The following is a 17,480-nucleotide window of genomic DNA, read 5'->3' on the forward strand; positions in this document are numbered from 1 at the left end:
AGCAATCACAAAACTTCATAGCTCACCAACCAGCGCTGATAATGGGAGCATCCTGATATAACCTGCACAGCTTATACACAAACACATCATGCATTTGTTAAATACTTTACAAATGAAAATACACCATTAAGATATAAACACAAGTCATTAGGCGTCTTTATTGATCCATTCAGACAGACATTGTAGAAATACCCTCACCTGCTATTTTGCCAATGTATTATGAAACTAAATACAAAATACTGTTGTATAGCATTATTTATGATTAAGATCATTTACATGTGATATGAAATGACAAGGTGTCAGACCTTATGTGTGAATGTTGGATTCTGATAGGCTCATTGTACTAACAAGTAAGATACTCTTATATTCCTCATGGAACTCTTGGTATTTGTCATATACCAACTGCAACTCAAATTCTGTGCTATTTTTGGGAAGACTACAGAATACTGGATACCTTCTGCAATCTTTGAAAGCATGCAAGTTGGGTAAGGTTTAGGGTTAGGGTGACATGACACTAAACAATATCGCTCGTAGGTATCCAGTATTCTGTAGATGTACCCTATTTTTCAATGAATGTAGGTGTATTCTTAATGATTCTGACAAAAGACATGCAAATGTACTGCTTAAACCTTTGATATGACATCAGAAAACTGAATGTCTTAATGGACATTTTCAGTGCAGTGCATGACTGAAAACATTATTTACCACACACCACCTATAACATCATCTGATGTGTTACAATCATGAGGATAGAACATAACACTGTAAGGAGTTTCCTTTGGTATAACTGATAAGACACGACCAAGTGTACATGGTTTAAACATAACACTGTCAGGAACGACTGGATAGACAGTCAGCTTGTATTATGTTTTGTGCTTTTTAACAGAAATAGTGCATATTTGAAATAATTCTTCAAACATACTAAAGATATTGATTCTTACTGAATACAAGTAATCCAAGGTATGAATTTCTATCAAACTTCACATTGATCAGATTGTGTTAAGTGTTCATCTGAATACATCACAGTTGTGCTTTGACAGAGGATACATGTAACGATCTACACTAATGGAAGTAATCAGACATTCTAGTTATGCCACCTACAGCCTTTACAATGACATAGAACATTACATTTAACATGGTCACAGCATTTCCAAGATGAGCTGTGAAGACAAACACAGCTTTGTTGTAACCTGTTCATGATGTTTTACAAATGGAATATTTCTATAACCCTTGAAGAATCAAGATAACACAGCACAAAATTTACATATTGTTGTGTGACACTGAACTCTAAAAACCTTTACTATATGGACACTGAAACACTTGTTTTCTTGAAATGGCTTTTGTGTCGCAAGCTTAAATTGTAATTATCAAAATGAACATGTGACAAAGTACAATGCTTACCTTTACACCCCAACACCTCACATGTACATTAACACAGTGTCAGACACTCTGTTCATTTCCACATCACTTGCAGATGGAGCGAGGCCTATTTGCTGAGCACTCCCATATGTTGTATGAGGCACCAGTTGAGATTCCTATGAGGTAATACTAACAGTAAAACACTGCTCCGTGGGAACAGTGCTGACTTATACTGCTGTAGGTGCAACAATTCTCATTGATACACGAGGTAACCGGTGTTGAGGGATAATGCTGGAGCAGCTTCATAATGGGGTTCATCCTTTCATAACATGCAGTCAATCCTGTGGTACATGTACATACAGGTATAGCAGAACAGTGTATATTATATTGTTACAGGTATAGCAGAACAGCAGATATATATATTTACACCGTTATCACAGACACAGTCACAAAGTGACTACAGTTTGTATCATATACATCCAATATACATATTACATCTATAAGTATACATTTACAGTATATACAAACATTACATAACAGTAAGTGAGGCCAAACTACATTTGTTCTTTGCAGTTAACAAAAATAGAGATAATGTGACCAAGGAAACTAATACAACCAGCTGATCAGAATGATCCAATTCTATTATTAAGTTTCCATTAAGAATTATGAGCAAGCAAAATGTAAAATCTTCATCTTTACTCCTGCATTTTGACACAAGAGCCAAGGAAAGCTGTAGATGCAGATAAATCTGGCCAAATAACATGAATAACACATATGTATTTTCTGTGGTTATACCAGTCGATCTGGAATATTAATCACCACTCTGCTATCACAAAGAATGTCCTCGGATGTAACTGCCACTACTCAACAAGGCTTGTCACCTTTCTATTCTTCACTGATTTGATATCAACTGAGTTTGCACTACCTGAAATAATATTGGTTTGGGTACTTTTTTTCAAGATGAGGGCATAAGCCACTTTAGTATTTGAAGAAAACTGAGCCCATGTAGAAAACCTCACTCTGACAGGACCGGGTCTTGCACTAGGGATGATGGTGGCTGTGACTGAGGCACCATGTCCTGGGATGTTTGATCAGGTGGGGACAGACCTTGTGTACTCTCTGCTCCTACCAAGGGTTCTGTGCAATCCACCAGTTCAGTTGCCGCAGGAATCTGAGGTTTACTGGGTGGGCGAGGCACATGCCAACTTAAACATGAAGCAACAGTTTCTCGCACTTGTGGCCGAGCAGACTTTGACCTCAGACGCTTTGAATGTGTTGACAACATTAATGCTTGATTGTTCATAGCATTTATGCAGTCCCTATTTGGTGACTCGTTTCCATGGGCATATCTATAAGTTGTTGTAGCAACGCCTTCAAATGAGGTCTGAGGTCTTTTTACTATCAACTGATGACTTTGTCTTTCTGGCATAAAGTCTATCTTGTATGTGGAGGCTAGTGGTCGCATCCTGGCTACATATTCCCGTTCAGGCATCCATGATATAAACTCTGGTTTGAAATTGTAGGTACTGTTTGTGACACGCTTCCTGCCAAGACCCTGGAAAGTAGAAATAACACAGATAGAGGTGAGAGATGAAATAATACACATGAAGGATGAAAGGTGAAATAACACGGGATGACAATGAGTGAGTGGGGGACACATTGTGTATATACCCATATGGGGAATCGAACCCAAGGCCTCAGCATGACCAGCAAACACTTTTCCCACTAGGCTACCCCACCGCCCTAGATGACAATGAAATTAAATATGGAATGAAAGTTGAAATAACACACATACATCAGGTGTAATAACATGGATTAAAGGTTAAATCAGTGAGATGGGCTTCACGACGGGCTTCACGACACGCTTAACAGTATTCCAGTTATATCACAGCATGTTTGGAAGAAGCACTAACACTTCATGTTGAAACTGATATCTTAAGGAACTAAGTTTAAAATAGACAAACTTTATGGATAACAACTTCTTTATTTCATGAGTGCAATGTTTCAATACGGATTCTTGTACCTTTGTCAAGGAGGTTATAAGAATCTGTATAGAAACGTCACAATCACGAAATAAAAAAGTTGTTATCCATAAGGTTTGTCTATATTGTACTTCCCAACGTCTAAAATGCGACTAAAAGAAGTTGACTAAGTTTAAGTTTGACTATAATGCCTGGTGTCTACTTTGTTGCCACTGATGCATAAATATAAAACTAAGGCACTACTCACGTTGAGTAAAGTAAGCCCTATTGTAATTTATCCACTGGTAACAAAGACATTCAATCTTAACATGAAGCCAGACTATTCCAACAGCTATTACTGTAGGACATGTTTACAATGACATATAAACAATACAGTGATTAGGTTACTTTGCTGGTATTTAATTCTTAAAGAGCTTATCAGTTTGGTTCCACTCAGCTGCACTGAGCAGATCTGTAGAAGACCTTATCAGACATGCCAGATTAGTAGAGGCCTGGTTTCACTACCTTGCTGATACTGCAGGCATTGTGTGGGACAACACATGACCAAACATGCAATAGCACACTGTAAAGTGGGGGACTTTCTCAAACAACTTAATGCATTAAACCTCTTTTCTTTTCTTATGATTGCTGTTAGCAAGGTTATTTATTATTCTGCATTTTTACATATAAAATATTTAGTCCTTATCCATTTAGGCCATAATACTTGACTGAATAAACTTTTCTGAGTGTATTTTACAGAGTTCTGTATAGTAACTACAAAGCATACTCATCTTAAGCAACAACAAATAACAATAAATAAAAACAAGAAACCAGCTATTCTGATATCTTTCTATATATCAAGATAATTCAATACATGAGTTTGGTTTAACGTCTCTTTGAACAGTATCAGCCACATAATGGTATTTCAACTCAACTTGAGAACCCTGGCTCATGGATATGATGCATGTAATTTTCTGACTAAAATTGATATTTTATACTTATCCTGACTCATGCTTAATTGCTTGTCTTCTTCTTTCCATGCGAACTATAGTGGAACACTTGAATCCCCTTTGAAGCTCCCCTTCAAAAAAGTGGACGTAAAATCACTCACCCCAGTTGCCTCCCTTGTACATCAGGCTTAAGATGTTTGTACATCTTTTGGCGTGTAAAAAGGGTCACATGATCTGACTAAAATTTATATTTTATGCCATGCTTGTTCACTCTCTCCGTTATTTTTGAAGCGAGCCCCCTTGACACTTGGATTGCAGGGAAATCCAGAGTGCCATGAGGGGAGGTTGGGAGGGCTAACCTCATGAGTCAGGATAAGTATAAAATATCAATTTTAGTCAGAAAATTACATATTTTTCCTTATCCTGACTCATGCTTAATTGCTTGTAGAATCCGACGGAAACGGTGGTGGGTCAAGCCACTCTGGATTCTCTGCTGATTTACGTCCTTATACCTCCCTAGGGAACTTCTAATGGCATTTGTCCTTTCTTCCAGCTTCCTCTGATGAGTGTGGGGGGACCACAACTTGTCAGATTTATCCTGGAAATCTTCTCCTGATATTTTGTGTGGATTTATACGACTCCATCTCTTGATGCTTGCATCAAGGGGAGAAGTGACCCTACTTCATGTACAAGTAAGTCCTTACAAGTACCGGGTCCATCACTCATGCTAGTCTGTCCTAGACGTGCGCATGGACTTTAAAACCGTACTCTGCTGAGTGTTGGCTTTTGCAAGTCACGTGACAAAGGGGTGAGGTAATCTCAGCGTCTTTGAGGTACCGTCAATTGTTGTGCTACAACATGGGGCCCAAACTGGCGTATGCCGGAGACGTCCTCTGTAGCCATGTCTCTGAGGTAGTTGTTGGCAAATACCGTCTCCAATCTCCAAAAGCAGCCCTCCATTATTGTTGATATGGAGCAGTTTCCATGCAGAGCTAGTGTGGATGCCAGTGCTCTGACTTCATGAGGATTGGAGGCTCGTGGAGGATCAAGTCCTGCTGCTTTATAGGCTTTCAATATGACGGCTCTCATCCATACTGATATAGTTGTACGTGAGACTTCTGTAGGTGTCTCCGTAGATAAAGGGATGAAAAGGCGCTTGAATTTTCATCTCCTCAATTTAGATCTCTGTAGATATATTTTCAATGCTCTGACTGGACATAAGGATCGATCTTGCGTATCCTGTGGTCCTAATATCGATGAAAGTGCTGGGATATGGAATTGTCTGTCTGGTTGACCGGGCAGTTGATTCTTTGCTATAAAATCCCATCTTAGTCCCAGATGCACTGTGTCACGATGCGTGTCAAATCTTGTTCGTTCGAAGTCTAGAGCATGAATTTCTGACATCCTTGCCGCTGTAGCTAAGGCTACGAGGAACAGTGTTTTATGAGTTAAATTCTCATATGATGTCCTTTCTAGTGGTTCGTAATCTTCACAGGTAAGATGTTGTAGAACCACATTGAGATCCCAAGCGGGCGCCTTGAATTTTCTTTGTTGGTCTTCCAACTTGAATTAGTGTAGTAGTGCCAGTATCTCTGGTACTTTGGTCAGTTTTATACCCGTTTTCATCGTGATAACTGAGCTCAAGGCCGCTAGGTATGAAGAGAGTGTAGATCCCTTCAATCGTTTTGTCTGTCTAATGACAATGATATTCCGCCACTTGAGGATGTGTTGCTTCCATTGCAGTGAAGCCTTTATTCCGAGTGTATTTCTCAAAACTTTGCACACTTGTCGTCATACAAGTTACGGGTTGATCTACGTAAGGCTAAAGTTACTGCTTTGGCCGCTCTGGTGGAATATCCTCTTTTCCTCAAGCAAGTCGTGATACGCTCCATGCGTGTAGTTGAAACATAGTTGGGTTTCTGTGTGCTTGCTTGGTGTGTGGATGAATCAGTAGATTTGGCCACTTTGGAAGTTGTAGGATTGGATTTCCTATTTCTTGTATGAGGTTGGGGAACCACTCTCTCGCTGGCCAGTAAGGCGCGACCAAAATCAGTTGTAACTTGTTCGTCATTTTGATTTTCTGTAATACCTTCGGTATTAGTGCTGGTGGAGGGAACGCGTACGCGTTTAGTCCTTCCCACGATATGCTCAAGGCGTCCGTTGCCCATGCTTGAGGATCTGGGACCGGAGAGACGAATGTTGGTAGTTGTTTGTTGAACTTGGTTGCGAACAAATCTACCAGTGGGGATCCTACTGTCCGAATGATGTCCTTGAATGCCTCTGGATGTAACATCCACTCCGTCGGTGACGGATTCATAGGACGGGATAGGGCGTCTGCTATCACATTTCTGGCTCCGGGAATGTGTGACGCTTTTATGTCGATGTTCAGGTTGTCTACTATGCTGAATAGTTGAAAGCTGAGGTCCAACATGCTCCTTGACCTTGTTGACCCTTGTTTGTTGATGTAGAACGCCACTGTGGAGTTGTCCGTATGGATCATCAGTTGAGCATTCCTTAGTATGCTGGACCAGTGTAGTAAGGCGTTTATGACTGCTTTCAACTCTAGCATGTTGATGTGTAGCTTTTGCTCCTGATTCGACCACTTTCCCGATGCCACTTTGTTGTTTAAGTGAGCTCCCCATCCTTGGTGGGACGCATCTGCGTAGAGATGAGTGTTGGATCCCGGCTCTGCTAAGTAGGTTCCTGCGCAGACATTCGACTTCTGTGTCCACCATAATAGGTATGGTTTCAGTTCGTTCGGTAGGACGAATGGATCGAGACTGTCTAGATGATCGTTCACAAACACTTGTAGTGGGCGCAAAAGTAATCTGCCTCTGCGTGTCATGTCTTGCGCTGACGTGAGGAGACCGAGTAGACTCTGCCACTCTCGTAGTGGTAGTGGAGAGAGTAGTGTTTGTGATATCATCTGTTGTATCTTGATCCAAAGGTCCTCCGGGACTAATAGACGATTTGTTGAAGTGACGATTCGTATTCCTAGGAACTGTAGATCCTGTGTAGGCTCTAATTCCGATTTGAGATGATTTACTAACCATCCTAGTTGAGTGAGTAGCTTGATCGTAAACGTCAGTTGCCGTCTGAGTAGATTGGGATCTTGATGAGCTTGAATCCCGTCGTCTAAGGTAAAACGCACTGCGTAGACCTTGATGATGTAGGTAACTGACGATGGGCTTTGTCACTCGAGTAAACAACCAGGGGCCGACGATATTCCAAACGGTAGTACCCTCCACTGGTAGTGACGTCCGTTGAACAGGAATCGTAGGTATTTCCTTGAGTCCTGATGTATTGGGATGTGAAGATCCATGTGTAGATCTATGCTGGCTAGATAATCTGACGGACGGATAATCTGTCTGAGTTGTGGAAGATGTACCATTTTGAATCTTGCGGGCTTTCTTAGATAATCCTGGTTGAACTTTTTCATGTTGTAAATCAGGCGGAACTTTTCCTTGGAATTTTTCTTTGGAACCAGAAAAATTGGGGAGTAGAAACCTGGTGTGACGATTTTCCTTTCTTCGATTGCCTTCTTGTCATAGAGTTGTAATGGCATCTGAGTAGTTTCTCCTTCTGATCGGTGGCAACCGCTGAGGAGTGCTTGTTAAAGGTGGAACCGCTTGCAGTTCTATCTTGTAACCTCTGTGTAGTATCTGGGATACATAATCGTCTTGTAGAATTCCCCAATTCTTCCAGTAAAGTTGAAGACGTCCACCCACTGGTGAGGGTTGTATGGGATCGGCTGGGGGTGGAAGACTCCAGTCGTTCCGACCCTGTCCATGAACGTCTAAAGTTCCTGGCACCTCTGAATCCTCTTCCTCTTCCGGGGTTACCTCTAGGAGCTCCGGTGGGGCGACAAAAAGAATCCTTATATCCCTCGGAAGTGCCATATTTCTTGTCTCTAGCTCTCTGAATCCCTGCAAATTTAGATTTGCCAGAGTAGCGCTGTGATGTCTGTCTGATAACGCTGGCCAGTGTATCGCTGGACTTGATCATCATAGCTTCTCTGGACTCCTTTTTAACTTCTTTAGCCACGTCCTCAATTTCTCCTGCGAAGATATTCGTTGCTGCCCATGGAGCTCTGAATAGTGGTTTGGTGAACTTCTCACTCCATTTACAAGATGATAGTAGACCTTGTCTTCGTAGCAGTGTTAATCCCGCCGATGTAGACGCTAGGTGTTCTGACATGAACTGTTGGTCTTTCCTTTGGGTCAGTAAGGCTGAGTAGATCATCCGATCTTCTTCAGATGTAGAGTTTGCAAACTTCGCAATTAGGGTTTCGTTGATGGACCTTGATCTGGCTAAACCGAAGAAGGTACGTCTAGTGGTTGTGTCTAGTTGCACTAGCTTCTTGTCCTCCACTTTATAAGTCCTGATGCGAGCGTCATTGATGAGTTTATAGTTTTCATCTACTTCTGGGGCCTTCATGAATGGTTCCATATGATGTAGAGAAAATCTCTTGGCATTAAACGGTGGAATGCTCTGACTCTGATACTTCGTTGCCTTCTTGAAGGCTGAGCTGAGGTTGTCTGGGACGTCCAGTACCGGATCTATGGGTGGCAGTGTTAGCGTGTCAAAATCGTCGTTAGACATCATGTACGTGTAAGCTTCATTATTCTCTTTAGATGGTGATGCAAGCTCCAGACCATTAGCCATCCATGATTTGATCTCTGTATCGGAGAAGATGACTCCTCCATCATCTTCTGGTTTCGATGTGTCTCGTTCCGAAGATCGTTGCCGTTGGTCCTGATCTCTAGGTGGAGATCTATGTGTAAGCCTGCGCGAAGGCACTCGTGAGTGCCTTATTGGAGATGTACTAGGTGATCTGTATCTGCGTGGTGACGACCATGAAGACCTTGCCGAGGATTTGTGCGATGGTGACCTGTCTCTGTAAGTTGTATGCCTTCGTGAATAATTTCTTCTGCGTGGTGTACGCGTAGACCTCTGGTGATTGTCTGAGTCCGAGGATGAAGATGATCTGCGATGCCTTTGCGAATGCTCCTCGTCTGTAGCAGGAGTTCCTTCATAATTGTTGCTTCCTTCGCGAATGCCTTCGCAGGTGTTGTCTCGGCTGTTGTTTCCATGAGTGTCTTCACCAGTGGTCCTTCTGTGAATGCCTTCGCGAGATTCGTCACGAGAGTTGCTGTCATCCTGGGCGTTCCCCTTCACGCAGGTTGCGTTCCTTCATCCCGCTGAGGTGTAGACGATGTTTGTCCTCCTTGCAGACTCGTCTGCTTCTCTGCAGTCTTCTCCTGAGCGAACCTACGTTCCATCAGGTCCATCATCTGCTGGGTAAACTGCTGCATAAAGATGCCCGGGTTGAAGGTATGCGCTGATAACTGCTGTTGTTGTACAGATGACGCCACATCTGACAGTGCTGAGGTGTCATCTAAGGACTGCCTGTCCTCTCTGGTAGTTGCAGTCTGCGCAGATAGGCCGTCTGACTGCGTTGATATAGTTGCAGACGTCAGTGTAGAAGAAGACCTTGTCTTCTGCCTCGCCGGTACTTCAGGGATGAGGATCGGCGGCTCATCGTAAACGTCTGCTTCATCCGATGGGTTGATATCTGCGGCGAAGGACCTCGACTTCTTCGCTGCCCCCATAGACAACTTGACTGTAGACTTGTCTGAAGACGACTTGACTGTAGACTTGTCTGAAGACGACTTAGTCTTCGCAGCAGACGGCGTCCTGGTCTTCTTGGACTGCGACGAGGATTGCTGAGTCGAAGACGATCTTTTCCTAAGGCCGGATCCCTCATTTCTCTGCTCTGCAGACGTCACCGGCAGCACACTGGAATGATGTACCTCGACAGACAACAACCCACGGTTATTAATGCATTCACCCTGTTGAGACATGACTAATAACTGCCGTCTCAATTTGTCCTTGGCATGTCTATGAACAGAATATAAATAATTACAAAATTCAATCTGAGATAAATGCTGACAAAGATTACAGCGGAGGCTGGAAGAACATATAGAAGTCCAGTTAGGACATAGTAAATGCGGATCAGCAGCCGACAATCGAAACCTGCAAGAAATGCAAGTCTTCACGAAATGTAAACAAGTTGAGACATGTTGTCAACAACGTGGAAAATGGACAAATTTAGAATAAATTTCAAACCATATTGTTGGTAAATCCTTGATAAAGCCCTCATACAGCTAATTTAGTATAAAAGTCTAAAAGCTGAAAGGATATATGCCGTAATGGGGACCCAGGCTCTCTCACAACCGTCCACTAGGGCGAAGGAGAGAGTGACAAGCATGGCCGATCATGTGACCTTTTTCGTGCCAAAAGATGGGCACAAGGGAGGCAACTGGGGTGAGTGATTTTACGTCCACTTTTTTTAAGGGAGCTTCAAAAGGGGATTCAAGTGTTCCACTATAGTTCGCAAGAAGAAGAAGACAAGCAATTAAGCATGAGTCAAGATAAGGAAATATATATATATATATAATATAAAATATACACATCTCCAAATAAAGAAATTGTAAAAAAAATATAAAAACAAAGAAAGCAAATATCTGCAAATATCTACAAGCATATTATGGCTTAAGTTTTGACATACCAAAGATTGTAGTCCCTTTATCATTACAAAGAAAGTCATTATTGATATATGTCATTTCACATGTAGACAATTGTTATAAATTCAGCAAAAGCATGGATGAGCATATATCTCACCTCAAACTGCAATACCATGACACATACACAGAGAAACCAATCTTAGATCTCATTGACATACATTTAGCCACTTCGGACTCCCTATACTTCAGAAGCAGCCCGGGGGGTCTTGATAGCTACCTTAGTAAAATTTGGTGCCATTTGGAAGGTTGTGTGATAAAGTTTGGTTATCGTTTTTCCTCAGTTCAACATCTTAATTGCAAAGATAACAACAGGGTGAGCTCCATACATACACGATTCCAAGTGTCTAATCGAGACCACAGTGTTTATTTGAGGTTTGGTGTTTAATCTGGGAAATATGATATGCTTCATAGAAACTGATATGGGACAGTAAATGTGTGATAGGGTACAATAAATTTAACATTAAATCAAGACTATATTTACTTCTGTGTTCAGAACTGGCAGTTGTGAACTGAGATTGTACAATCTCACCAACCTTCCAAGTTTTCATTAAACAATACACTTGGAATTAAAACAACATTTGTACAATTGATACGCTGATACCCAGTGTCAATAGTATGTACATAGGGCTACATTGCTATAACACCCACATTAACTGTAATCTGTAAGCTAAAACATTTCAACCAAGCAATGAAAACTGGATTCAATACTGCTGAACTTCAAAATGACATGAAAAATTTACACTTTATTTGCATACTGCTTGGACTGGGATTGAACATGACATTCACACTTTAATAAAAATATTTGCATACTACTTGGACCCGGATTTAATATGACATTTACACTTTATTTGTATACTGCTTGGACTGAGATTTAACATGACATTTACATTTTCATAAAAATATTTGCCTACTGCTTGGACTGGGATTTAATATGACATTTACACTTTATTTGCATACTGCTTGGGCTGGGATTTAACATGACATTTACACTTTATTTGTACATGCACTTTGATTTGTCCTCACCTCTTCAAAGTAGAGAGCGTTGTTGAGGAAGGAGTGCCGGTTGTCATGGTGGGAGAACACATGTCTGGTAATAGGTTGCTGAAAAGAAGTTTTTCAAAATTGAAAACAAGTCCACACAAAGGAAGAATTTCAACGCTCACTCTGAAAACAGATTCTATAGCTGAAAGGATCGTCATCAGCATGGGTACTACAGATATGTACCCCAGGTAGGTTTCTGTACCCTAAATAAAGTAAAAATACAGAAACCTACGTTGTACCCAAAACGAGGGACAAGTCCATATTCGGAAAAACCAAAACCGAAACCATATGTAGTTGTTCCCGCTCAAATGATTGTGAGTGGTCTTCTGCATCGCAAAATATTTGTTATTGTGTATGGTCGTTTCTTACATAACGCAATCAAATGCATCTGACATAACAGTATGACAGTTCGGATGAAGATAACGTCACAATGCGGAATGGACTCATCATAGGGTATGTTTCTGTATTCTGTGTTTGGCTTGGGTACATATATAGAAAAGTAACTGGGGTACACATTTGTAGTACCTGTGCAAACAACAACCCATTCATCTATATTATAGCGGATACAAAATCTAATTGCATTGAAAAACCAAAAACTGTAGTTGACATGTCTGTTTATATCACTTTCCCTTAACATCTGCACATGGCATGCATGGTAAGAATCAAGAATTATTTTCTCGATATCAAATTCAATACAAAACATGAAAAACACGGATATCTGATCATGTTGATACTGCACCTTTTATCAAATACTGTACGTCATGTAAAGTACACAGTGGTTATGACGCCAAATTGAAAACCAATTCACCAGGAACTTATCTAATTCCAAACATGCTTTTGTGTGTAGCAGTAATTTCAGAACCTTCACACGATTCAATTTCAAATGTTCAGTTTCAAAGGTACTCCATTGTACATTCATTGCATGTCAAGCCGCAATTCAACAAGTCAGAGCGATGCATAAAACTTTGTTAGGTTTATACTTTTAACAGGTAATTTCATGATTATATCAACAATTAATCACTTGTAATTATCAAAGCCATATCAGACATGTCCAATAGAAGTATGCCTCATAAGTAAATAGATTTGGTATGACACGGTGTGCTCATGTTTCCCTGGGCAGCTTTAACGTATTCATGTTGCAACTACTAGCATAGAAAAGAGCACTCAAGTTATATGAAAGTCATTAATCAATACGTTGGGATTACGCTGAGGACAGCGACTTAAAACATTCTTAGCATGGCCAGGGACGACGATCATCTGAAATATGTTATACTTCAACCACAGATAATTCAAATATCCTTACTGACACTTATAAACAAAATATCCTGAAATGTGTTATATTGTATTTATTAGGGCTGAGACAGGTCCAAATTTTCTACCGATGTACCCATACTGCCTACAGGTTAAAACAACATGATAGGGTCCAGTGATCAGGAAGCGAATACACCGCTCTGACCTGTTCTACCCCTGCTAAAATGAACTTGACCAGTTACTTGGTTAATGAACTGACCTGTTCTATGGTGTCTTCCCACTCTGCCTACAGAAGTTTAAAAAATGACAAGTGTTGGTTGGTTTATTCATTCTGAGAATTCTCTGTCTTTACAAGGAGACATGGATTTATCATCCCAAAACTGTGTTCCACAGTAGATATCGCTTGTGTGAGATCAGACAATATCTCCTAGGAGATATCGTTTTGACAGTAGATTTTGTACAAAAATCTCTAATACTCTCTACCTATTTCATATTTCTTTTTACCTTTTTCAAATTTCCCTTAATACTCAGTTGTTGAGGGGTTTTTTTGGGTAGTAACACCACTCTTTCAAAATTTCTAAATTTTTCCCCCCTCATTTCTTGTATAAGTGTACTACCCCGTCGCCAAAATACCCACACCCTACTATCCTACCTTACCCTGATACCCGTTATGTTAATTCCTGACATCAAATTTGTAAGAAATGGCAATATATTCTTCAGCTCGGAGGCTAAAATTTCCAGTTTTTCAATATCTTAACCATGTATTAAATTCAAAACAGGTGACTGTAAATTATGTCTAAATCTTCAAAGACAATACAACCTTTTAATCATGAAAGAATAATATATTACATTGTTTAATCTATTAGTGACATGATCATAACAGGTCCAGGTATTGAGGCGGATACCCGGGTCCAACTCGTTACCCGCCTGTCCCGGGTATCTGGGTTACCCATCCCAGCCCTGGTATTCATAATAGCCAGACTGCTATTTTTTTCATCATGATTTTCATTTATTTCAATTATCTCACAAGCTAAAATACCACATTAGTCTTCCCACTGATCAAATTTTCTATAAAATGTGAGATGTTTCTGTGTACATCTTCAACATTATTATTACCAAAAATACATAGATCCACTTGTACATGCAGAAGTAAGGAATTGTTTAACACTTAAGTACATTTCAAGGGTTCAAAATGATAACTCTAAATGACATACAAATTACAATGTCACCCACAAAGATTGAGCTGCCTACAACACAATTGGTTTGAAGGAGTACAGCAACATGTGTAGTCTACACTGTGTCTAGTTGTCATCTACATTGAAAGTCCATTACACAGGCTACCCAATTCACAGCCTGGACGTGAGGACCCACTGTAAACTCTACTGGAACCCCATAACAGTGACATATTTGTTGAACTAACTAAACACTATAGAACACTATGCACCATACATGCCACGAACATTGGACAAGGATCATAAATTTCTCTTTAATATGACTCTCTGAATCTAACGAAAACAGGACAAAGAAAAACATTTACTCCTCTTTGAGAAAGGGGTCACACAAGGCCCAAACATGGAATAACAGCATGGTAGAAAACTCTGGACTAGCACTATAGAATACAAGGCAGATCAATAGATGTATTGATTGCCATAGATCATGTTGAACAGCTCCACAGTTGTATAGAGCTGCTAACAATGGTTTGATTTCACTATTGGGGAAAAAGTGGCACACAGAATCTGATCACTTGTAGAAGCTTGTGAGAATGAAGATGTATTGACCAGTCACATGAAAAGGATTATTTTGACAAATTGTTGGATTTCCCAGAGCTTAACAGAATTACTATCATAAGCATATTCCCTGCTAAACATGCTTGAAACATTACTGTCAACTGAAAGACGTACACAGCTTAGTTGTCATGGGCCTGAGGCAGAGTCAGTATATTGCCATGTTAGAGATCTGGATTAATATAGATCCGTCTTGATACCTGCTTCGCAAACAAGCTTTAGGAACCAAAGGAATTGTTGTCAAAATATGTCTAACATCTTAACATGCACTTGCTCATAAATATTCTCCCACTGCTATGTGTTCACAAATATGAGTTTATGCATGATCTTTGTCAAACAATCCAGATGCAGAACCATTTCTGACTATTCTACCGCAAATAATTCCTGCAAAATGTGTTGACACAGCATGCTTAGGTCTGTGCACAAGTGTGTCTTGGTAGTGGAGGCAGATGTTCAGTCCACTAGGCCACAGAGTGGTCCAAGTTGGTGAGCAGCCACTAGCCTAGGAGCTACAGCTAAGTTCCATCTTATTCCTTGCAAAGTTTGACAGCACTAACTTCAAAGCCTGGGAATACTGCAACTTACTTATCACTGTATGATGAATATTACGTATCATACTTTTTATTTCAAATGAGGGAGTATTTCAACAGAAATGGCTATTATTAAATCAGAGGTATATAACAAAATTATATTAGCTAACATAATTTCATCATATGCCTCTGATTTTCCAAAACAGTATCTCCATTCTACCATAACTACCTTATTAGGATTTATAAAAAATACATACTATGTTGGAAAATCCAAGGTATATAAAATGGCTATATACCTTTAAATGACTTTAATTAACCAATCACAATCCAGTATTTACTGAAGTCATGGTAGTATTCTTGTTAGCTATCATGATTAAGCAGATTGAATGTTCAGAGGAGTTTGAACAGCTAAAATATAATTTTAATGTTCACTGACAACATGTCTATTTAAGAGGTATTGGAATCAGTTGAACAATAACAATACATGTACTACTTGTTAATTACTCCAAACTGTTACCTTTGCTCTCTTGTAGAACTTTTCTGGTGGCTGTGGTTTGGCTAACTGGCGATATTCACACACAAAGTCATTCCTTGATTTACTGCGAAAATGCCCATAATAGCCAGAGGGAAACTGGAAAATTATAAGATCAACATAAGAAAGCATCTACTGAAAAATAGATCATGTGTTATGGTATGTTGTTTCTGTACAGACTTTACACAAGCTGTGTATCACTGCCTAAATTTCTTAGCAATAATTTGACATAAGTTCTTTTCATAAAACTACCACAGTGTCTGAGTGTTTTGTGACAGAGAAGATCTAAAAGTATGTGTATTTCTCATTTGCTGGCATAATCTACCTGTGGACCGCAACTCTCAACCAAACTACAACTCATCCCATTCCTTATGATTTATTGCTGTAACATTTAGTGCAGTAAAGCAAGTCTGAGTGAATGATCATTTCCCTGTAGTTGTTTCCCATTACCATAGTGGACTAGTGTAAACATTGTGTAAACAGTGATCTCTTGTGGCCAACAGACCAGGTTCTTAGATTCTTGAAGTTCTGCTGTTAGAATGTCTGCAAGGAACACTATGTCTGATCTTAAAGAGATGGAATGTTGACAATTCTGAAGCAAGCAGTAGCCCATAACCCTAAAGCTTAATATTATGTTTTAGTTTGAGAACTGAATCATGCATGAACTAATGGTGTGACATCACAATGGGATTTTTTTTTACGTTTAACCATGTAATTGTTTATTCTAAGAGGCTGAGCCAAGCATTTCTGCAAGATGAAAAATGTGAAAAGATTCTTTTCATCTGACAATTAAAAATTACATAACATGTCTAAATATGCATTCATCTTTTTGGCATATGTGCATATTCTCAAATACAATCTTAAACTTCTCAACATTATTTGTTATTTTTGCACCATAAATGGACATGGAAACCAGAGCCCTTACAAAATAACAACATATAACAAAGAAATATTTAATGTTCTTACTTTTTTTTAATTTTGCATAAAATTATTCATACGTTTTTCTCATGTCATATTGTGCATATATCGTGACACTGTTGTCAAGTCCTAACTCTCAACTAGACTGCACAGTGGCAACAAGAGATAGTTGAACACTAGTTCATATATATTAGTAATATAAGTTTTTTCCGGTCAGTTACTCCACCTGCTTTGGTAAATCGTTTATGCGTATTGAAAAAGATCACAATAATCAATATCAAGTGTTTTCAATTTTAAAATTCTTACCCAACTTCCAGCAATTTCGCTTGCCATCTTAAATCTCTGATTACTATCCGTCAGTTCATTGCGACTTCATAAAACTTTATTTCAGATTCCCAGCTCAACCAGCATGGGGGTAACCAAGAACCACCAAGCAATGGCGGAATAAACAATCCGTTGTTTACGGTAGCTAGTCAACCCCTTCGTATGTAAATACACGCAATTTACCTGGTCAGGTGGCCACATCAAAGCCAATCCCGACAGGTGCTCTTCGTCACGTGACCTGAC

The 17,480-nt window shown here is 39.8% G+C and overlaps 1 protein-coding gene across 1 annotated transcript; it reads right to left on the minus strand.

Moving 5' to 3' along the window:
• Positions 1 to 138: 138 nt before the first annotated feature.
• LOC124276843 lies at positions 139 to 17,408 on the minus strand. Its single transcript, XM_046712494.1, has 4 exons — positions 17,220 to 17,408; positions 15,981 to 16,094; positions 11,881 to 11,958; positions 139 to 2,914 (listed from the first exon to the last, which is right to left on the minus strand). The coding sequence occupies exons 1-4, from the start codon at positions 17,244 to 17,246 to the stop codon at positions 2,375 to 2,377; spliced, it is 759 nt and encodes a 252-aa protein (XP_046568450.1). The 5' UTR covers positions 17,247 to 17,408; the 3' UTR covers positions 139 to 2,374.
• Between the last annotated feature and the right edge of the window lie 72 nt (positions 17,409 to 17,480).

This window comes from Haliotis rubra, unplaced genomic scaffold (assembly GCF_003918875.1).
Source record: "Haliotis rubra isolate DU_JTF1 unplaced genomic scaffold, ASM391887v1 Scf214, whole genome shotgun sequence".
NCBI classification, from domain to species: domain Eukaryota; kingdom Metazoa; phylum Mollusca; class Gastropoda; order Lepetellida; family Haliotidae; genus Haliotis; species Haliotis rubra.

Excerpts from the sequence above, each read along its gene's own strand:
- LOC124276843 (XM_046712494.1), bottom strand. The coding sequence starts at position 17,246 with ATGGCAAGCGAAATTGCTGGAAGTTGG. Across the intron at positions 11,959-15,980 it reads AGTTCTACAAGAGAGCAAAG|CAACCTATTACCAGACATGT; the intron begins GTAACAGTTTGG and ends ACTTCTTTTCAG. Across the intron at positions 2,915-11,880 it reads ACGCTCTCTACTTTGAAGAG|GGTCTTGGCAGGAAGCGTGT; the intron begins GTGAGGACAAAT and ends TCTACTTTCCAG.